This window comes from Camelus bactrianus, chromosome 3 (genome assembly GCF_048773025.1).
Source record: "Camelus bactrianus isolate YW-2024 breed Bactrian camel chromosome 3, ASM4877302v1, whole genome shotgun sequence".
Taxonomy (NCBI): Eukaryota; Metazoa; Chordata; class Mammalia; order Artiodactyla; family Camelidae; genus Camelus; species Camelus bactrianus.
Window position 1 is genome coordinate 62,488,964 of NC_133541.1, and position 22,632 is coordinate 62,511,595.

Below are 22,632 nucleotides of genomic sequence, written 5' to 3' on the forward strand. Positions count from 1 at the left end.
AGGTCAAGCGTGACCGAAAGGAAAGAGTTTTTTCCCCTCCTGTGCCATGGACTCTTTTAGCCCTTGGTGAAGCTTATGAACTGCCCTCTCAGAACAATGTTTTAAGTGTGTGAAATGAAATACATAAGATTACAAAGGAAGCCAATTATATTGAAATCTTATTATCAAAATATTAGAAAATATGTGAGAAATATATGTAATTCTTCATAATTGCTCCTATAACTCAAAGTGATGATAATTTTTAAAGATATTTTGAAATTTCTGCAACAACTAATGTGATACAAAAATACCTGTGATTTTTATTGGTGACAGGAGTTACAGATACTACTAACACTATTGTGGTTTACTGATTGTGATCATAAATGAAAGAAATATTATATTTCAGTTATAGGTTCATGGTGTTATAGGTATAAATTTTTCCCCTCTAAGTTTATATAGACTCCTTCACCCCTTGAGCCTTCATGAACCCAAAGTTAAAGACCCTTTTCCAAAAACATTTCAGCCTGTGCAACTGGAAGGATGTAAGATGCTATTACTGAGGTTTGAGAAGAAAAAAATTGAAAATCCATTTTTGGAATATTAAATTTGAAATGTCTATTTTGTTAGTTAGGATTAGATTCAGTTAAAGTAATAGGAAAAAAAAATCAGACTCTCAGTGGCTTACATAAACGTCCAGAGTTGGTATAACGGCCCCACAACGTCAATAACCCAGCATTATTTCACCTCTCCACCATGTACGTTTCCATTTCTAAGTTCCCTCTATGGTCCAAGAAGTCCTAAACAAGGAATTCTCCAATGAAAACATATGAATGGCCAATAGGCACATGAAAAAATGCTCAATATCGCTAGTTATCAGAGAAATGCAAATCGAAACTACATTGAGTTATCACCTCACACCAGGCAGAATGGTCATCATTAAAAAGTCCACAAACAATAAATGCTGGAGAGGCTGTGGGGAAAAGGGAACCCTCCTACACTGTTGGTGGGAAGGTAGTTTGGTGCAGCCATTATGGAAAACAGTATGGAGAGTCCTCCAAAAACTGAAAATAGACTTACCATATGATCCAGCAATTCCACTCCTGGACACATATCCAGAGGGAACCTTAATTCAAAAAGACACCTGTACCCCATTGTTCACAGCAGCACTATTTACAATAGCCAAGACATGGAAACAACCTAAATGTCCATTGACAGATGACTGGATAAAGAAGCTGTGGTACATTTATACAATGGAGTATTACTCAGCCATAAAAAATAATAAAATAATGCTATTTGCAGCAACATGGATGAACTTGGAGATTGTCATTCTAAGTGAAGTAAGCCAGAAAGAGAAAGAAAAATACCATATGATATCACTTATATGTGGAATCTAAAAAAAAAGACAAATGAACTTATTTACAAAACAGAAACAGACTCACAGACATAGAAAACAAACTTATGGTTACGGGGGGGAAGGGATAAATTGGGAGTTCAAGATTTGCAGATACTAATATATATAAAATAGATAACCAACAAGTTTATACTGTATAGCACAGGGAGCCATACTCAATATCTAGTAGTAACTTATGGTCAAAAAAAAATGAAAACAAATAAATGTATGTTCCTGTATGACTGAAGTATTGTGCTATACACCAGAAATTGACACAACATTGTAAACTGATTATACTTCAATAAAAAAAATAAAAAAAGAAAATACCCTTGCAAGACATTAAATGGAAATTTGCTAACATCATAAAAAAAAACAACTATAGTTTGAAATAAAATGTCCACTTTAATAGTTATCACACGAATGCTTACTTACACTTATCAGAAAATTATAAGAGGACAATTTGGGCATGTCACATTCATATTACTATCCATATAAGAACTACACATAATCATTTATTCAACTGTATCAGGATAACACACAAGGTTTTGTTTTAGACTTCTCAGTTAAATGGAAAGACCAAATAAGGAAACTGAATTTTTAAAAATTAAGTTATTAACAATATAAATAATAAAAATTGTTTCTAAATGTCTTATATTTTGACAACTTTGAATTATACTTACATACTATTATTTCTCCAAACCATAAATTACATCAAGGGTCACTGTCAGGGTGAAAATATATGTTTTAAAGCTTTTTTAAAATATGCTATTATTATGCTTTAACATCACTTGATTTATTCTTGGCACATGTGGTATCTTGAAAAGTAAAAATACACTTTGCCAATTTTATGTTATTGTGCAGGTATAAGAGAAAGAGCACAGTTTGGGAGGCAGACAAACCTTTGTTCAGTTACCAGCTTTGTCCAAAGTTGTGTTGTTAGGTTATATTCAGTTACTTCTTGGCACTGGGGCCAGGATTAAATTAAATAATGCATATTTTAAAATGCATAGCATGGGCACTAAATGAATGATAGATCCTTTCCCCAATTTACTCACATTGAAACAATAGCAAAATATCACAGTCTTTGTTTTGATACAATTTGAAAAACTAGAAAAAATGGGAAATTTAAAAATAAAATCAGTATGTTTTGAAAAATCATACTTTTAAGAAATAAGGAAAGCCTTCATCAGGTTTAAATATTTTTCAATAAAACTTAGTGCCTACTATACCCTGATTTTTTTTAAAGAAAAAGTCCTAAAATATGATAAAATGGTCAATGGTTAAGGACTTTTGGTTTTCTTTTGTGCTATTGATATAAAAATAATGGCTATATTTAAGGCTCATTAAGTGATTGTTTGTAGTTGCCCTGAACCAAATCTATATTCTTGATGTTGCACTATCAGTTAAAACAGACCTACTGCCTTAAATGACTTTCACAGAGAAACTCCCATAATATTCTACATTTGAATAATCATGGCCTCCTTACTGATTTCAAGTAAAGGTTCATTTGGTGGCATGTGGCAGTTCAGCTTGTCTGTCATTAAGGATGATTCTTATATACACAATCACAAACCCATCTTTCTCATGCTAAATACTTGGTGTTTAGAAGATCTAAGACTCCTGAAAGTTAAACTGTCACAAGGAATAGCCTACTGTAGCCAGTAATGCTTCCCTTCCTATTCTTCACAGAGGATGCAGAAACAACCCAATTCTTATTTCCTACCCTCACCACCTAACAAATCATCCTTCCAAATCTGACTCAGAAGCTCCTCCTCCAGGAAACTTTCCCTAATCAAACTTCATACCCCTCCATTTATGTCCCTGACACTCACGTGTAATTTGTACTAACTTCAACCTGCATGTATTATTATTCATGTTTTGTTTGTCTTCTGCTTCTAGCTAGGATATCATCTCTTTGAGTTTTTAAGCTTCCACAGTGTTTAGCACAATGTATGCAATGCATTTATATGACTATGTGTGTGTGCGTTGAATGAATAAAAAACTAAAGAACCTAGGGGGGTGGTAGGGTAGGAAGTTCCAAATTCTTCAGAAATCAGAATTGCTAGACCTTCCTAACACTGAAAAGCTGACTTCCAAAGCTGTGTCAGTTTGGTTTTGGACATGTCAATAATAAAATGGCAGTGAAAAAACTGTTTAAAAAACCTTTATGAAATATTCCAAAAGGCTTTTTAATAAATTATTAAGAGCACCAAACCAAAATATTTTACTAAACAGTGGGATAACCTTTCCTACAACTTTTTAAATGTAGACTTCTTTCCATCAAAGACAAAGAATACTGAACAGGAATAGGTGTTGTGAATCAGGATAAAAAAGGCAATTCACTCCAAGTCAGTGTCTAATGCACATTTTGCAATTAATCTGAAAAGCCTTCTGTGGTACATATGTATGTTATGTTAAGTAAAAGAATGGTTAATATCAGATGTTGTAGATCTCTATAGTTGTTTTGGTACTATAAAATATGATACATATACTGAAGCTGCTATTTAACAAGAAAAACTTTGTTTATAATAACTGTTATTATTAAAATAGGATATAATAAAAAATTATTCTCAATGTGTATATTTTCAAATTTGCCTGACAGTGTCCTTTTGAGAAATCTGACAATTTGTAGTTAGATTACAGACATTTGAATTTCACTTTTATGATTGAAAATATTACACTTACATAATAACAAACAACAATATATAACAGCTTTTTTACTGGAGTAATCTGCAATTTATATTTAAAGCTCTGCAATAAAACAAAATTCATTGTACTTCTTGTAAGTAAAATTACACAACACATAATGTACACTATAATTACATTAAGAATAAATAAAATGAAGCATACAAATTCCGTACCATAACAATGCATTGTTTTAGCTGTCATTCTAAATATTAGTTTATGTTTGTTTTGAATTCTAATGTATTTTAAACTCAAGAAACTTTATCTTTAAATAATATACCAAAAATATCAAGTTTTATAAACATAAAACTCTTTATGTCTGTTTTCCTAGGTCATCTAGGAAATAAGAGAAATGGGAGGCAAGGACTGTTCTTTCTCTTACTGCAAAATGTCTCCTTGCTTCCCCATATACTTCTATGTCATTTCTAGAGCAAATATTACAAGATGACAGCTTTGGCAAATTATAAGCTTATTTAAGTGGTTTCTTAATTGGAAAAAAAAAATAAATAAACCAGGAAGTTCCTTTTTTGGCTTATTCATTCTCAACCTTTTTTTCTCTAATATATAATCGGAGTATAAAAGCACTTCTTGAAATGGTCACTATTTTAAACAACACAAAATGAATTGGATTCATTTATAGAACTAATCAAGATAGATTATCAGTATAGATACTAGGGTGAGGTCCTAGAATTTGTTACACGTAGAGCTAAACTTGCAAGGGATCGCATGGCAAAAGTAGAAACTTTGTGACATATCCCAGCTTTTGAAATATAGTTAGAAGCCAATCGAAAAAGCCTTTCAGCACCAAAAGTATTGAAGTGCCCAGGAAGCACCTTCTCTACCAGACCTCTGTCCACTAATTCTATCAGACGTTCACAGGTTCCAACATAGTCACTTATCCTGCTGTATGGGAGCCAATCAATCAGTGATCCATCATACACGACATCTCCACTGAAGAGAATCTTTCGGTCTTTGTCATGTAAGCAAATACTGCCCCTGGAATGACCGGGCATGTGCATAACAGTGAGCTGTCTGTCACCAAGGTTGATCACATCCCCTAAAAATAGAAACAGAATTCACAGATAAACATGTTATATACTGGACTTCAATCACTTAAAGAATAGAAGAATGCTAAATGGTTTCAAAAATGTTGGGAAGGATGATAGTTATTTTACTTTTATTTCAAAAATACTCTACTTCTTAAAATAAGTTACCTATATTTCATTTCTGTTGTTTACTAGATCAGTGTTTGCCAAAGTGAATAATGCGGACCACTATTTCTGCTGGTTGTTATAATACATAAAAGAAAAGCAGAAAAGATGACTCTGTGGTCAAATAATTTTGGAAACTCTTCCTTCAAAGAAAATTAAGTAGCTTTCTTTTCTGCAAGATGTGCTAATGTACATTTAGTATGCTAACATACATCGTGGACATATACAAGGGAGATATGACTGTATAGTTTCTCAAACTTATTTGACCACAAAACTTCCATTTTTCAGAATATCCACTGTACTAATATCCTGGTGACAAGATTCACAAATGGTATTCTAGTGAAGAGTTCTATATTTTTGCCCTTTGCTCTGTCACCCTATGGGAATTAAGGCTTGAAGAATCAGTACAAATGATGCTCTGGCTACTGCTATTGCTGTAATAAACTGTTTTCAGTCTTTACCCAGGAACCTCAAGTCTTCTGTCAGAATCTACTAAACTGTGGCAGGTTAACTTGCTAACTTGCAAATAGCATAAAATTTCAAACTCTTTTCAGTTATTTGACAGTGGGGAGGAAACTGAGCTATATGAATACAAAACTATTCTTGTGCTGGATGTACTGCAGTACTAACTTAAGTAAATCATCATAAGTTAAAAGATTCATTGTTATCTCTAGTGCAAACATATATATATACACAGAAATGGTCAAAGAAGTATAGGCAAAATTAATAGTTAAATTAAGATGGTGTAATAATCAGGATTTATTAAATATAAAAGAAGAAAATAAAGGAAAAACAAAGAGATAAACAAGAAATGAGACACAAAAAACAAATAATAAAATAGCAGACCTAAATACAACTATGTCAATAATTATATTAAATGAGTGGTATAAACACTCTATTTGAAGGTAGAGATTATCAGACTAGATTAAAAAAGCAAGAGATAGACACAATCTACAAGAAAGAAACTATAGAGTCAAAGACAAAAACAAGTTGAAAAGTTGTACCATATAAACATTAACAATAAGAGAACTAGAGTATCTATATTGTCAGACAAAATGAATTTGTATATAAAGACTATTACTGGAGAAAAGAGGTACATTTTATAAGGATATACATTGGGTCAACACATGAAAAAAAATTCTAAATATACATGTACCTAAAACAGGATAAAAATTCAAAAAGTAAAAACTGACAGAATTAAAATAAGAATAAACAGTTCAACAGTTATGCTTAAAGATTCAAATATTCCTCTCTGAAGAATTCTTAAGTAGATAGAAAAACAGTAAAGGGGTGGGGAGGGATATAGCTCAGTGGTAGAGTGCATGCTTAGCATGCACGAGGTCCTGGGTTCAATCCCTAGTACCTCCCTTGTTTTGAAGGGACTAAATAGGATAAAGGTATATCTTAGTAACTTCCTAAGTAATAGCATTGTGGGAAATAATTTTTTGAGAACTTGACTAATAATTTAGATGTTAGAATTCTAAATTGGAAGTCAGTTTTATTCAAATAAGGCATAGCTCCTCTTTTCTAGCTCCAAAACAATTCTGGTTTGTATAGATGATCTTTTTTCTTTAAATTGGAAGCCTGTAGACTCTTCTTTGATCCCAGTGTTCTGAAATTTTACAATAATGTACCTTGGGCTGAATACATTTTCAAACATTGTGCAGGAAACCCGATGAACTATTTTGATCTGGAAATTTACATCCCTTAATTATGGGGTATTTTCTTAAATTATCTCTACTTTCTTTTCTTCTACTTTCTCTATTTGCTCTGTCTGTGCTCCTGTTTTTCCAATGTCAGATTTTTCACCCTGGTCCTTTACTGGTTCTCTCCTAGTTTCCATTTTGCCTATCTGTTCTTTTTGTAAGTTTTTCAAATTTTTTTCAAATTTTTCAAATTTCCAGACCTTCTACTAAATAATTTCTGACATTTTAAATTCCAAGAGTTCTTTTATGTGTGTGGATATTGTTCTGTCTGTTCCTTATTTTTAAGACATCCTATTGTCTCTCAGCTATCTTGAATGCAATAGCTTGTTACCCCCTGGTGATATTAATGATTGTCTTCTCCTCTCAAGTTGCTTTATGCTGTTTTAGTATTTGATCCCATGTGAGAGGATTTTCTCAGATTTTGCATAATGCTTGGTTGTCTGTTTAAGGGGGGGAGGGGCTAGTGAAAAGGCTTTCTGAAGCACATGCATGGAGCCTAGGTGACCTAGGTAGAAGAATTCAAGCCAAGGATTGCTTAGGGATCAGCATCTTAGTCTTTTCTCTAGGGCTGGACAGATTTTCCAGATAAGATTCTTCTAACTTCCTACCTGGGGGGTAAAGGCTTGGCTTCCAACCTTCTGGAAAACTAGTAAAGAACATATATATTATAAATATCTGTCTATCTGTTTATCTATCTATCCATCTATTTTTTTCCCACAGCCCTATTTTCCACCTGAACTCCTGAGCTCAACAGTAACTGGCATCCCTCAATCAAGAAATCCCTGTTTTATTCTCCCCAGAGAACAAACTAACTGGATGGAAGAGGGGCATTCACTTAGGGAGAAGGGTTCCAGAATTTCAACAGCTTCTTAAATGGTTTTCAACCAATTCTACTTATTTTAGTATTCTTCCCTTTGTCCCCACTAAGGTACCAGTGACTGCTAAATCCTGAGCCTTTTAAGTCTCCTGCAGTACAAACTGGATTGACTCTTCATTTTCCATTGTTGGCATAGGATAAAACTGCTAATTTAAGTCACCTCATTTACTCCCCAGCATCCAAAACAGTACCTCAGTCAACGTAGATTTATACATAAAACAAATAGATAAACCATGGTCCACTTGCAGTAATCTTAGTGGAGTTTTTGAGGAGTCAAATTAGATGTGTTTATTCAATCTGCTACCTTTCTGGAATCTATTTTTTTAATGTCCCCAAATGATTTAAGTCCACCTGAAACAGCTGCTCTAATATCTTGGTGACTCTGGACAAACTGTTTAAACATGTACAACAGGGGACAAAAATGCCTGCATGTCATATGACTTGAATATTGTGAAAAATAGGGAGAACAATGTGTGCCCATTCAAGAAGAATGTGCTTATCAATCTAAGGTTGCTATCTTCTTATAGGAAGATAGTATTTCACTGTTATTCAGTGAGTTGTTTTTCCATCAAAGATGATGCACTGGATGATGATCTCTCCTTGTCCTCCTTCTCCTTCATGTAAGTCAGCTTTTGGGTTAGTGATACAGTGCACAGATTTATGCTTCTCCATAACAGGTGATCAATACACTAAATGAAATGTCATAAGCTAATGACTTCAGCCTCCTTATTCTCTAAACAAAACAATGAAGGCTTTATACTGTTAGGTATGTGCTGTTTATGTGTGTGTAACTGTGTATGAATTTTTAATATAAATATTTCATATCTCCATCCAGGCATCTGGATTATGATAATATCAAGTTAGCAGGCCATATCATTCAGAGGAAAGAGGGAATTAGATACTACTGAGAAGGTGAGATATCCAGCTCCTAATGAAAAATAACTTTTAATTTTACACAGTACTACCACCTTCAAAGTGTTTAGTAAATAGTAAGCTTTCTTTTCACAACTTCAAAGGCTTAAAGCACCACAAAGATAACCTGCAACTCCAAATTGCTATAATTCTACCATAAACTGGGATTTCAGGAAACCTGAATTCTAGCCCCAGCTCTTACCCTAACTGGCTATGTGACCTCAGGCATGATTTTCAAGCCTGTGTGGACTCTTCATCTATAAAACAATAATTCCTATCATTCTTTCACCATTGATTTCCTATTTCTGGCACAGGAGCAAAAGTAACTAAATAAATTTTAAATATATTTTAAATACTAATGTAACATTTTTTGGTTTGGGTGTCAGAGTTAATTTTGTCTGAATAACCATCAACTGCATGGAAATCCTACCTCTCATAAAAGCATCAATTTCATAAAGAAATACAGTAATTAAAAGCACATTTAATTAATCAAGATTTGCAGCTACTATTATATATAAAATAATCAACAAGTTTTTACTGTATAGCACAGGGAACTATATTTAATATCTTGTAGTAACCTATAATGAAAAAGAGAATGAAAAGGAATGTATGTATGTGTGTGTATGAACTATTATGCCGTACACCAGAAATTGCCACAACATTGTAAACTGACTATACTTCAATTAAAAAAAAAGATGGCAAATATGCATATAAAAAGCACATTTAGGATGAATGTAGTTTTCTTTCATCTCAAATTGTCACATAATATAAGACAACCATCTAAACTGTTTTTTCTTAAATCTTTAGATTTAAAATTTTAATGAAAAGACTTAAGTGGGGTGTGAGGTATAGAATCTTGCGTTCTATTTTTTATATCTCAAATGATCAAGATCTCATCTGTAAGATAAGCTCATTTTTGTAAAATATTTCATTATTTGTCTTACTGGTTGGTCAGAAAGTGAGCCTTATTGTACTGCAGCAACTGGATATTTCTACCTCTTAGAGAAACGTTTTAATAAATGAAATTTGCAATTAAAATTGTTTCAAGACAAAAGGGGGTTTAACATCCTGCTCAGAATTACCATAATATATTATGGGATAGAATTTATGTCTGATCTGCATACTTTGATCTATTTTGCCTGGGTTCAAATCCTCACTTTTGTCACTATCTTGTTCTGTGGACTCTAGGCAAGCCATTAAAATGGGGGTCAGCAGCCTCACTTTAAATGTACTCTGAGAAAATGAAATCAACAAAAGCATTCTAAAAGAGAAAATTAATATACAATTATTACTGCTGTGACTAATTGACCCAATAATTTAAGTGCCTGTGTGGGGTTGGAAGGACTATAGTACTACTCTATTTTATTTTATTCCGCTAGTTCCTTTCTGAACCCCATCCTGTTTTTCAGAGCCAAAGAGGTCCAAGGTTATCTATGCATTAATCCACATACTTCACCATCTCGGGAACAGTCTCCTCGTTAATCTTTCTCAGGCCTTGCTTTCAACCAGAACAGAGAGCTGTCATAATGTAAGACTCAGACATCTTCTAACTCTTTATGTTCACTATCAAGCTTTTTCTTCTTGTGAGGCAACATCAAGAACAGAAACCTATCTGGAAGATAGAGATGCAAGAGCAGATTGGAACCACTGCTCTCTAATGGTTTTCTAAACCTACAGGTGGGAATTGTTCGTACTGGGCGGCGACCACTGACCGAGCAGATGAAGTCAGCAGTTCTCAAAAGCATAGAGCATGACATGCAATCTCCAACAGGCGTTATTTTTTAAAAGTCTTCTTGCTAGAAAACTGCCTGGAAATGTCAGACAGGTGTTTGGGAAAAGAATGGGAATCCTAGTCACAAGCCTCTGTAGTGTTACTGCTGTACCTTACACAGGAAACTGAGTAGGGGGTTGGGCCGGCTTTCACTAGGGTACTCAGCATTCCTACACGGTGCCAGAATAGTCTCTGGTAGGGAAGGCTGCGATGGCCTTTCATCGATGGCCGAGTGGGCTGTTGACTCAGGGAAGGGAGAAGCAGAAGTAGTGCTTCAGCGATGTGACAAAACAAGCACTCTTACAGGCACTCACGTCTGCAACAAGCATCCCTCGGGTAGTTTCTCCCCAATCCCTTCCCTTAAGGAGAGAGCGCGCGCCCGTGAGAGGCCATTACCATCCTGCAGGATGAGGGTGGGCTGCACCGCCTGCACTCGGAACTGCCTGGCCCTCCAGCCTGGGCTCGGCGCCCGCACCACCTCACTGTCGGACAGCCAGGTTACGGTCTCAAAGTTGTCCCCGCGAGCCAGAGCCTCGGCCTCGGCGTGGTGCACCGCCACCCGGTCGAACTGGTAGAGGCCGCCAGAGTGGTCGAAATGCACGTGGGTGGCCACAGCCAGCAGTGGCCTGCACGCCGCGTCCTCTTTGGCCTCGCGGTCCTGCAAGAGGCCAGAGGAGTACAGGTACTCCGGGAGGCTGCGCAGCCCCAGGCCTGTGTCGATCACCACGTCCTGCTCGGAGCCCCGCACCAGCCAGATGTTGGCGCGGTTGCCGGACTCATAGAAGCGTTCCTGAATCCAGAAGACGCCGTCGCCCAGGGACTTGTGGGCGTACCACTCGAGGGCCGACATGATGGGCAGGAGTGAGGCTGGTCGGAGTGGGTGTGCGCGTGTGTGCCTCCCGCGGGCTGTCCAGAATCTGGCGCTGCAGCGGGACGGAGCAGTCCGCCCGCAGCCAGGGAAAAGGCGCAGAGCGAGGAGGGGGCGGGGTATGCGGATGGGGCGGGGGCAGAACTAGGAGGAGGAAGGACGCGCGGAGACGCTGCCTTGAGTGTCCGATCGCACTCTCCCGCCGGGTCCGCAGAGAGCAGAGCCTGCTTTCCCCGCACTGGGGCGCTGGAGCAACCGCAGCCTGTGGCCGCTGCAAAAGGGAGCGCTAACGCCGGGGCCACTGCAGTAGACGAGAGATCTAGAAGGCGACACTCTTCCCACCTCCGGGGTCTGACTGCAGAGGCCGCAAGCAAGGCGTGGGAGGCAACAGAGCCGCCCACCGACCCAGCGCAGCTATGCGCACTTCCAGCAGGCGCAGAGAGTCAGGCCTAGCAGGTTGGACGACTACGGAGCCTGCCAAGGGCTAAAAAGCTCTTCGCCCGGTGGGCGGGGCCTAGCTGGGAGTGGGCGGGGCTAACTGGTTGGGCTCTGAACGCGGCTGAAAGGCCGCGTGGAGGGCGGAGCGCGTTTCTCCAGAGGTGGAACCCGAGCGCCGGAACATTCTGTTCGCACCCCTTCTTTGCCGGCCGGCACTTCGGCCGCACAGTTTTCTCAAGCCTCGAGACTTAGTGAGCAGGTAACAGAGGAGGCAAGTGAGGGCTTGGGAGGAGATGGAGAGGGTGGGGGGGTAGTTAAAGGGGCACGTGGAGAAGGTGGGGGAAGTCAGGGGTGGGAATTCATTAAAGCGCCTCTGAATTGAGTGTCGTTGGGAGATAGCTTTACCTCCCCTTCTCCTAATCCCGTCACAGTCTTTTAAAGTCGTCGTTTCCAGATTTTACCTAGTCTCCACTACCTAAAACTGTCTGCAGTGAGTAAGAAGGGAATTTATGCTCTTTCAAATCCTGTGGTATGACTGGTTCAAACACGAGTCACTGCCGCAGACTTGCAGCTAAGGACAGACTATTCAGTATCTTTTCTTAGCTGTTAGCACTTTATTTATTCTGTATCGTGGGGAGTGATGTTGTTTTTTTTCTCTTTGAAAAAATTAAATTCTATGTTTGTTTCCTCACTCTGCCTTGTTTTGGTTAGTTCGTCCGCTCTTGGAAGAGAGCTAAGAAAGTTGGTAGATAGGCTTAACTAAGGAAAGGTGGAGGCAGCCGCACCTTGTGAGGACGGGAAAAGTGGCTAATGACTGGGCGTGGCCCCACCGGCCACCGAAATCACCCCCACTGTTAACACCAGGTCACTGTCCCTGTCCCACACCTCCCCGCTATTGAAACATCCATTTAGGCTTCAAAAATTCTCTTGAGAACTTCACTAACCTCCCTACTCAGCCAGGAAAAATTATAAAGAGACCCATGAGACAGCATTGTAAAAGATAATTAAAAAACCCTTATTGTGGCAGCTACTAATAAGCCTTCATAGAGGAAGAGGTGTACTCTCCTATTGTCTTAAAGTCATTGATGGGGATGCAGCCTTTCTGAATATTTGCCTTATCTAGTTAGAATGTATCCAGTCACTCTGTTCAGGGCCATCCGTACGTGCAAGTCCCTGAGCTAGATGATGTGTGAGAAACAGAGTTGTATTTTTAATAAGTCATGATATGGGTTCTCAAGAATTTGAGAGAAGATAATATTTGCACACAAATGTTTGCAGTATAAAGCAAATGGGGTAAGTACCCCAGAGGAAGTGAAAAACCAGGTGCTTTAAGAATTTAGATGGATGGGACTGTTGAAGAGTGGCTTTTGAACTGGCCTTAAAAGACCACTGTTTCTTAGGACATTCTCAGCAGGGAAGTACGGTGCTCTCTGTAGTTTTCTTCTTCCTCTAGGCAAAGGGAGGTGAATTGGAGTGTTATCCTTACTAAGCCACGAGCTAAGCAATAATTCACCCAATTTTTATGTACATCCTGCCAGGCTGTGGTTAGTGATAGGGCAGGAAAAGGTGAATAAGTCTTCAAAGAGGCCTTCACACTTACAGATCCTTCTGCTTGTATCACACTTTACCCTGCATATCCTCTCCTAGTTCTCAGCGTAGTGTTTTCCTTCTCTTTGTCAGGTTTATGCTCATATCTTACAGAATATAGGAGAACTTCTTCAACAACCCTTTTCATAATAGCACCCATGTTTCCTGTTTTTTCTTCATATCATGGATCACTACCTGACACTTCCTGTAAAATAGATCTTTTCTGTTTCCCATAGTAGACTGTGAGCACTATGAAAGCAGGGATTTTGTTTTGTTCACTGTTTTATTCGTACTATGTAGTCAGAAGATGGTCTGACTCAGAAGGTACTTAGTAAATACTTGATGAATGAATAATTGAAGAACTTACTGGGAAGATAGACAAGAACTGATAATTACAACATGACTTTTTTAAAAGGGTAATAAAAGCGGTGTGGTACTTGGGAAACAAAAAAGACAAAAAAGAGAGAGGCCTACCTCCATTTAGGGTGGAGGAAGTGGTCACAGAGAAGTGGCATTTGCATAGTCTCTTAAATGATGATGGAGCTTGCTCAGGTGGATATGGGAGGAAGGCATTCCACACAGAAGGAAGCTACATGCCAGAGCTGGTATAGCAGAGTTGGAAGTGATTAGAGTGAGGTTGGGGGTGCAGGCAGCAAGAGGCAGAAAGTTAGACTCCAAAGCTCTGTTAGCTAAGAAGGAGAGTGCTGCATCAAGGTTTGTGTTCTAGAGAGATGACTGGAGAGTGGATTGAAAGGGGAGTCTCGCCATGGGAAGTTTATTTGTTCTGTATTAGAGGTCCAGGCAAGAGATGGTGAAGGTCTGAACTAAAGCAGAGTTGAAGAAAGGCAAACATGAGAGGAGACACAGAGCTGAGATTCTTCTACTATTAGATGAGGGGATAGAAGGAGGGGAGACAATGTCAGCATAACTGTTAGTTTCTGATTCGGGCAATTCAGGTGTCATTCATCAGGAAAGGGATGTACGCTGGCTTTCAGTGCCTCTCCTAACTTCCAAGCCCGCTTGTATCTGTTTGTATGTTTATTCACCTAGCTAATATGTGCAAGAGACTGTGTGAGATGAGGAGGATAATATATTTAAGCCACGGTTATAACTCAAAATTGCCTGAGCGAGGAGGAATTTCAGAGGTTAGCTCAACCTCTACCACAAGGTTGTTTCTGTAGTTAATTAGAATAGCCTTTTGCATTTCAGCTCTTGGATGCTCGAACTGTACTCATCAAACTATCTCAGAACAATTCTGAATAGAAATTTTCAGGAAACATCCCAAAGTGGAAGGGTGGTGCATCTGATTTCACATTTTTTAATCCAATCTATTTTGCCATTATTATTTCACTTCTTTGTAAGGATTAAAGACATTGCTTGGATTTAAAAGGTCTTCAACTAACCCAAGTGTGCTGCAAGCAGCGTAATGTAAATGCAAGGACAATGGGAAGATATCCTGAAGCTGTAACCCAATCTTGTCTTTGTTAGGAATTAGCTTTGTGTCTTTAGACTTTCAGCTGACCTCTTAGGGCCCCCAGTTTCCTGTTCTATATAATGGAAAGTTTACTGTGGAGCAGTAGTTCTCAGTTTAGGTTACACATTGTAATCTCCCGGGATGCTTTAAAAAATCCTAATGCCTAACTCCTACCTCCTGAGATTCTGATTTGTTGTTCTGAGGTGATGCTTGAGTTTTTTGTAGGTTTGTTTGTTCTTTTAAAACTCTCCTGATGATTCCAGCATACAGCCAGGTCCCAAACTTGTTCTGAAAGTTAAAAAACAAAAACAAAAAACCTTAATAGTAGGCTGACAGAATTTTATTTCTGTGGGTAGATTTTCTCATCAAGCCACAGCAAGTAACTAAGTAAGTAAGTAAATAAATAAATAAATAAGAAAAGTTTAATATTGATTGTGGAGCTGTTGCTGTAAAGAGAGCACTCTGCTGAACAGTGGGGGATATAAAATCTCTCCTGCTAATACAGTCAAACAAACAAACAAACAAAAACAGAAGTGAAACTCCTTCTCTTTGGAAAAAGTCCATTTCCCAAAAGGGAAATTGTCTTTATTTCTTCCAGAATTGAAGACTGTAGCTATATGCATCACCTCAATTTTTTAAAAATCCATTTATTTTAGTAGGAGGATCTTTCTAAGAGCAAGGTGGGATGAAATGACTTGTGGATATTGAGGAATTTAAACTGGATCTTAAGGTGAAAAGGGATGCAGCCAGGCAAGGAAGAAGAGGTTTCCAGTGGACAGAACGGTAGTCAAGATTTGATTTCAGCCGAGTGAGTCAGAAGGATCAGTGCCACCACTGAAAAAGGGCTCTGAATACCTGGATGGGGAGTTTGGATTTAATTCTCTAGCCAGGAGGGAAAATGAAGAGAGAAGCATGATCAGAACTGTGCTTTAGGATGAATAACGTGGGAGAGTAAATTAAAATAAACAGGAAGGACAGGGAATACTACAAAATTTGCAGCTCATCAAAAGTGAGATAGAAAAGGGCTGAGCTGGATTGTGATAGAGAAAATGAAAAGTAAGGGACATTTTGAAGGAACAGTTAGATGACTGAGTTCATAGGAGGGATAGAACAGAATGAGGAGTCAAAACTAATTCACTCCAAATCTTCAAATGTAGGTGACTCGCAAAATAACATACCATGGGTAGAAATAGGCACATTGTCCATGAAGGGCAAGCTAGTTAGTATAGAGAGAAGATGATCTCAGTATTTTAAAGCACTGTCCATATATTCTTTTGGTAGTAAGAAAATGGACTGAAACTCAGGACAGGAGGTCAGTGCTGGAGGTGATTGTGTGGGAGAGGTCATCAACCCCCGAGAGTGGGTGCTTTTTCCAAAGATAAAAAAAGAGCATAAGCAAAGATTCACCCTTAAGGAAATCCACATTTAGGAGGTTTAAGAAGAGAAGCAGACAAAAAAAATGCTCATGGGAATTTTATTAGAGCCTATTGAAGAGATAGTTTTAAAAAGGAAGAGGCAATAATGAGCAGTGTGCTTTGAAGTCCAAGAGCATAAACAAGGGAAAGGGGGCTGTAGATTTTGCCATGGAGGACCACTCGGGACCTTTGCATTTCAGCATCTGCCTGAGTATAGTTCCCATCACAAGGAAGATAAAAGCCAAACTCTTAAACACAGCTCACACAGGGCTCCACAAGATCTGGTCTTAAACCAGCCTCTCCTTGCTCCTTGCTGCTCCATGATCTTCTCGTTCCTCAGACACTCCCAGCTTGTGGCTTCCTCCTCTGCCCTTGCTCCTCCTTCTGTCCGTAGCCATCTTCACCCCACTCCTCCATCTCATAGCTCACAGCCCCTGTACAGCACACTGCTCAGGTGTAGCCTCCTCGGAAAGACTCACCTTGTGTGAAAAAGTCATGACCACACCCCTTTGTTACTCTCTACCCCTTACCATGATTTGTTTTTCTTCAGAGCTGTATTGATTTTCTAGGGCTATTGTAACATATTACCACAAATTGGGTGATGCCAAACAACAGAGATGTGTTCTCTCACAGTTCTAGAGGCCAGTAGTCTGAAATCAAGATATCAGCAGAGTATATTCCTTCTGGAGGCTCAGAGGGAGAATCTGTTCTGTGCCTCTGTTTCAGCCTCTGGTGGTTCCTGGCACTCCTTGGTGCTCCTGGGTTGCTGCTACAGCACTCTGGTCTGTGCCTCCTCTTCACGTGGTGTTTTCCCTGTGTGTCTCTCTGTCCACATCTCCCTCTTGTAAGGATACCAGTCATGAGAAGAGGGCTCACCCTTATCTAATTTGATCTCACTTTAATCTTAATTCGATTACATCTTCAAAGACTTTATTTCCAAATAAGGAAGGTCACATTCACATGTTCCAGGAGTTAGGACTTCAGTGTATTTTGGGGGGAGACATAATTCAACCCACAATGGGAGCACATAATACTATGTTTCATACTTATTTGTTTACTTGTGTCCTTTAATCCACTGAAATATAAGCCCTGAAGGCAGGGGCCTGGTTTTGTTCAGTACTCTCTGGGTCCTACCACACTGCCTGGAATGCTCAATATTAGTTGGATGAAATTGACCCACATGAAGTAGAGGAAGATTTGGATAGTGAGGAAATGGGGAAATCTAGTTAAAAAAAAAACCAACTGTTTATTCAAGAAATTTAGCAGGGTGAGAAAAGAACAAGGTAGTGTTTGAATGGACTTGAAGGATTTCAGTAGTGATGCTTAGGCCACACTTGTGAGCCATTCTTCCCATGAGACAGTTACCAGAGTCCAGGGACTACTCATCTCTGCAAGAGAAGAACATGAATTTAGCGGCTTCTCCAGATATAGGAGAACTGACTCATGATAACCAAACTGAAAAGAAGTGGATTTGTAGGCCAGAATGCCATGTAATTATTAAGGGTGTCTCAACAGCTAGGACTGATTTTTCTACTAAGGCAGTAAATACATTCACTAATGGTAATCAGTTTATACACCCCCAGGTTTCTTGATAAATATGAAATTCTAGAGTCAGCAGAGTATGATATTTCCCAAGGAATAGCCCATCAAGCAGTGACAGCTGATATAGTCTCTTTTCAGGGTGGGTTTTCCAAACTACTTCCCTGGGCTTTCCTCCAAAGTTTCTGTTTAGGTTTGAGGACTTGACAGTCGCTTGGGACTCTATATGTTTAACAAGTCCTCCAGGGAATTCTCATGAGCAGGCAAGTTTGGGAAATGTTACCTACAATTGTTCTTAATCTTTAATTAATGGCAAATCTTGGATTGGAATTTAGTCTCATGGTCTCGACCTTGCCTACTGAGCTCCTGCAATTCTTTCTTTAGAGAGAGGATGTGAGCTCCTCTGTTCAGCTGTTTCCATACTTGGAAGACCTGCTTTCTGTAGGCACAGCATGTGCTTTAGTGACTCAGCAATCAAAATAAGCCTATTTGGATGTTTTTCCTCTCCTTTAGTGTGGACAAATGGAATGAGCTTGGTTATTAAAATAGGTACCTTTTCTGTGTGAATTGTGTTTCATAGTAACTAAATAGGAGGTGAGGGAACTTGATTCCTGGTAGAATTCCCGTTAATAAAGATTGATAAAAGATGTACATCACCACATTACAATTCATAATGGAGTAATAGATCTAGGCTACAATCATCAGTGGCTATGATTTAAAAAGCATTAGGTGAAAACTCATAGGAACTTTATACCAGATAAAACAGACTGACAGCCCCTGAACCCACATCGCAGAGAGACTTCGTGTGCATCCTGATGTGATGCAGCAGGAGAAATAGAGCATCTCTTTTAAGTATTCTTGCAAAAACTCAAACCCAAATTGAGTAAGCCTCTAGTTGCTAGAAAATACAGGGAATAGAGGAATGTGTTAAACCACATCCTATATATGGAAAGTTGTACAGTCTTGCTGCTCTTAAAGTGTGGTCTGCAAACGGGTAGCATTGATATCTTCAGAGAGCTTGTTAGAAATGTAGATTTTCCAGTCCCACCCTCGGCCAACTGCTTCAGATTCTGCATTTTAACAAGATTTCTAGGTAATTTCCATGTGCCTTAAATTTGGAGAAGCATTGTAAAGGACAGTGACCTTTTTTTTCCAACAGATAGATGGTTAGGAAAAGAAGTTATGGTGATACGGGAGGGCATATTATTGCTAACTTGGGCTTACAGGGTTAATGATACTCATTGGGGAAAAGATTTAAAGAATGTGCATTATAATCTTCACTATGTCCAATGCCAAGTTGTAGTGAAAGAACCCTAGTATAGGAATCCCTGATAATATATCGAGTTCTCACATTACAGCTGACTCTTGAACAACACTGGTTTGAACTTGTGTCCACTTACATGCAGATTTTTTTCAATAAATACTAGCACTACACAGCCTGAGGTTGGTTGGATCCAAGAATGGAGAATTATGGATGCGGAGGGCTGACTGTAAACTTATACACAGGTTTTTGACTGCATTGGGGTTGGTGCCCCTAACCCTGTGTTTTTCAAGGGTCAACTGTATAGTGTAGTCATGTTTCAGATGATTTAGAGATTCAGTACAGAACTTAAGAGTGATATCATTACTGTCCCTAAGGTTAAAGAGTACAGGTTTATCTTACCTTTAATTTAACTATTTCAGATATTTTTCTCTGAACTTTACATTTTTATTTTTACTTGGACCTCTTCAGAGTCTTAGAGCCCATTCCCATTTCTAAAAGGTTATTGGACTAGATCTCTCAAGGGTTCTTTCTAACACTCAAATTTTAGGGTAAATAATCATTTAAAAATTTAAAGTATCTATGCATACTGATAGGCTTCAAGTTGAATGAAAAAGCAAAATGTCCTCTCTTCATCAGCCCAACCTTTCTTTGTCCACATTTTTTTGGACATATATCTGAGATCTTTTTGCCAAACCTCAGAGGGTGGAGAGAGTTGCATCAGGTAGCTGTGCAGTGGTTGGGGCAGCATCACAAAGGAGGCCCAAGGTGAGCCCTCCACCCGAGACCTGGGCAAGATAGTTGAGGCCATGATCACCTCGCCTGCCAAACATGACTAGATGTGATGGCTTCAGGAATCAGGTTATCACATATTTATTTTTTACAAGTTTTGCTTCCAGAAGTATTTCAACTGGGCCCTGCTACTTAAGGGGTAGAGTGTATTTTGCTTTAAAATGTTGGTTTCATTTTTTTCCTGTGATTCAATAAATCTTAATCATTAATAGTGTCTTTCAGAATTTGCCCACCTTTCTGGCATAACTAGTTCCAATGGCTGGGAATAAAGGAAGAGGACGTGCTGCTTATACCTTTAATATTGAGGCAGTTGGATTTAGCAGAGGTGAAAAGTTACCTGATGTAGTATTGAAACCACCCCCACTATTTCCTGTAAGTACATTCACAGCGGAATTTTCACAAGATGTTTTCTAATGTGTCAGAAAAAATTTAAATTCTATATAGGACTTGAATATATGATATCATTATGATATCCTAAAGAGTAAGAGAGTAGAAGAGAGTGTGTTTCACTTACCTTTAATTTAAATATTTTCACTGTCCTTTTCTGAACCTTTCCTAACTTTCAGACTGTCTTCTTAAAAATACAGAAAACTGTATACATCTTTCCCTGATTACGTTCAATATTTTGTGAACCAAGAATTATTTTCAATTCTTGCATCTACTATTGCTGTTATTGATACACTGCAATAGTAAAATAATATTTTTAAAAGTAAAGTTAGGTTTTACAGTGGTCTTCACTTCCCACTCTACCAGAGTTTCACTTAATAATTTTCTTTTCATCTTGTATCTATAGAATTTAATTTTGCTCCCTACTATACCACTTGGCCATTGAACCTTTTTTTTTTTTTTTTTTGGCTTATTTCCTTATTTTATTAAAGTCAATTTGAATTTTGTTACTGTTTCTCAAAATATAAGCATTTCTATTACATTTAGTATTGCTTTTAAATTTAATGAGCATGCTGTAAACTTAATTGGCATAATTTTTAATCTAATGCTTTTGCTTTATATTTAGTTTAAAATGTAAGCTTACATTTCCAGATGTGCATGTGTTGTGGTATAAAAAAATGAAAAAATCAAATAAACAGATACTCCCTCCGGGAATCTTTTCCCTGTTTCAAAAGGAAACATCTTTTCTTGAAAGATTTCTGTAAGTAGAGGACCCTGGACAAGTGTATTGGGGATCTAGATGTCTCACATTAGGGAGTATCTACCTTTTGCTCTTGATATTTTGCCTTTTTGATGTTCAATGTAGCTTAAAAACAAAGATAAATATCTCAGGTATAGACATAGTATCACTTTACATTGATTTCTTTTACAATAAGCTCTTCTTCATGTATGAGATTACCTCTAAAGCCTGGGAATATTAGTACATTCTGTGGTTTTATACATGGAATAAAATTGAAATTTCTCATTACTGGCTAAAGGGCTCTGTCTAATCTGGCCTTTCTGATGCCTCTCTGACTTTTTTCGTACCACTATTGTTCTCACTTCTTTGCCATTCCAGCCTCCTTGTCCCCTTAGGTGTAGTCCTCTGCTGGTTTTCCTGGCTGGAGCCATCAGGTTACCCAAGACTTTGTTTGGATGACTTCCTGATTTTATCCAGGTCTCTGCTCAAACATGACTTCCCCAAGATTTGCTGTGTACCCTGTCAGACGCTCTTTCCTCTTCCCGGCTTCATTTCTTCTATGTCACTTATCACTATCTGAAATTGTGTATTACCTCATTCATTTATTTATTTGTTGTCTTTTTCTCCCCTATACAGTAAATTCCATGCAGGCAGGAATTTTGACTAGTTCATCATTGTTGTCTCCTGTTGTCTAACCATGTGTGGCTTCTAGTAGGCACTCAATAAATAGCTGTAGAATGAATGAGTAAATTCAGAGTAAAATTTTTTGAAATGTACCATATGCTTAGCCTCTGAAACCAGAAATGTCTTTACTATGTACCTTGAAGACCCACTTTTTTATGAATATATGCACATACATACATATATGTGTATGTGTGCATGTAATTTTTTAAAATTGAAGTTATCATTTCAAACTCCTGCTTTGTCGTTTACATGTTATATGGGCTTACAGGTTGTTCACTTCTCAATTACTCACGGTAAAAGGGGAAATATCGATGATGCTTTAAATGAGATCATGGATTTTGAATGTTGAGTACCTTCAGTTTGTAGTAACTACTAGTTAAATGATAGCTACTACTACTATTTTTATGCTGCTGCTCCCACCAATACCACCACCACTGATTGAGGTTAATAGGAGACTAAAACTCTTATTTGGGAGCCTACATTTTTAAGATACAGAATCACAGTCAACAGATTGTATATATAGCAAAGTGATTATTGGTGTGGTCGGTAGGAAAATTAGGACAGGTAGGAAAATGAAGTATCTTTCCTATTTCTAAAATAAGAGCAAAGTAGGAAATGGGCGCAAAGGTTACATAGATTATAAAAGCTCAAAATCTTTTAAGTTGTGTGTAAAACCTAGTACCTATCAGGTGTAGTTTTTCAACAAAACTGACTTTTTCAGAATGTAGGCCAAACGGATATTAAAATATTTAATTTATTTTTAAAAATTGCCTCTTAATATAAATAGGATACAGATTATAAACCAGTGCCACTGAAAACAGGAGAGGGTGAAGATTATGTGCTGGCCTTGAAGCAGGAGTTGAGAGAAACAATGAAAAGAATGCCTTATTTTGTAGAAACACCTGAAGAAAAACAAG

The 22,632-nt window shown here is 38.1% G+C and overlaps 2 protein-coding genes across 9 annotated transcripts in view; one reads left to right on the top strand and one right to left on the bottom strand.

Annotated features, from left to right (window-relative positions):
• POLR3G (RNA polymerase III subunit G) overlaps window positions 1-22,632 on the top strand; it is a 78,566-nt gene that overhangs the window by 24,601 nt on the left and 31,333 nt on the right. For 4 of the 8 annotated variants that reach the window (XR_006722770.2, XM_045512571.2, XM_045512567.2 and 1 more), the window contains exons 1-3: window positions 11,849-12,096; window positions 20,118-20,277; window positions 22,503-22,632. Coding sequence is in view for 7 of the 8 variants with exons in the window: in XM_045512571.2 (XP_045368527.1) it covers window positions 20,161-20,277; window positions 22,503-22,632 (247 nt within the window). In the remaining variant the exon portion in view is untranslated. Of the gene's footprint in view, window positions 1-11,718; window positions 12,097-20,117; window positions 20,278-22,502 lie in introns of those variants that run through there. The other 4 variants (XM_045512568.2, XM_074360350.1, XM_010949576.3 and 1 more) reach the window with 4 other exon arrangements.
• MBLAC2 (metallo-beta-lactamase domain containing 2) lies at window positions 1,752-11,605 on the bottom strand. The gene is made up of 2 exons (XM_010949575.3): window positions 10,928-11,605; window positions 1,752-5,111 (listed from the first exon to the last, which is right to left on the bottom strand). The coding sequence occupies exons 1-2, from the start codon at window positions 11,379-11,381 to the stop codon at window positions 4,726-4,728; spliced, it is 840 nt and encodes a 279-aa protein (XP_010947877.1). The 5' UTR covers window positions 11,382-11,605; the 3' UTR covers window positions 1,752-4,725.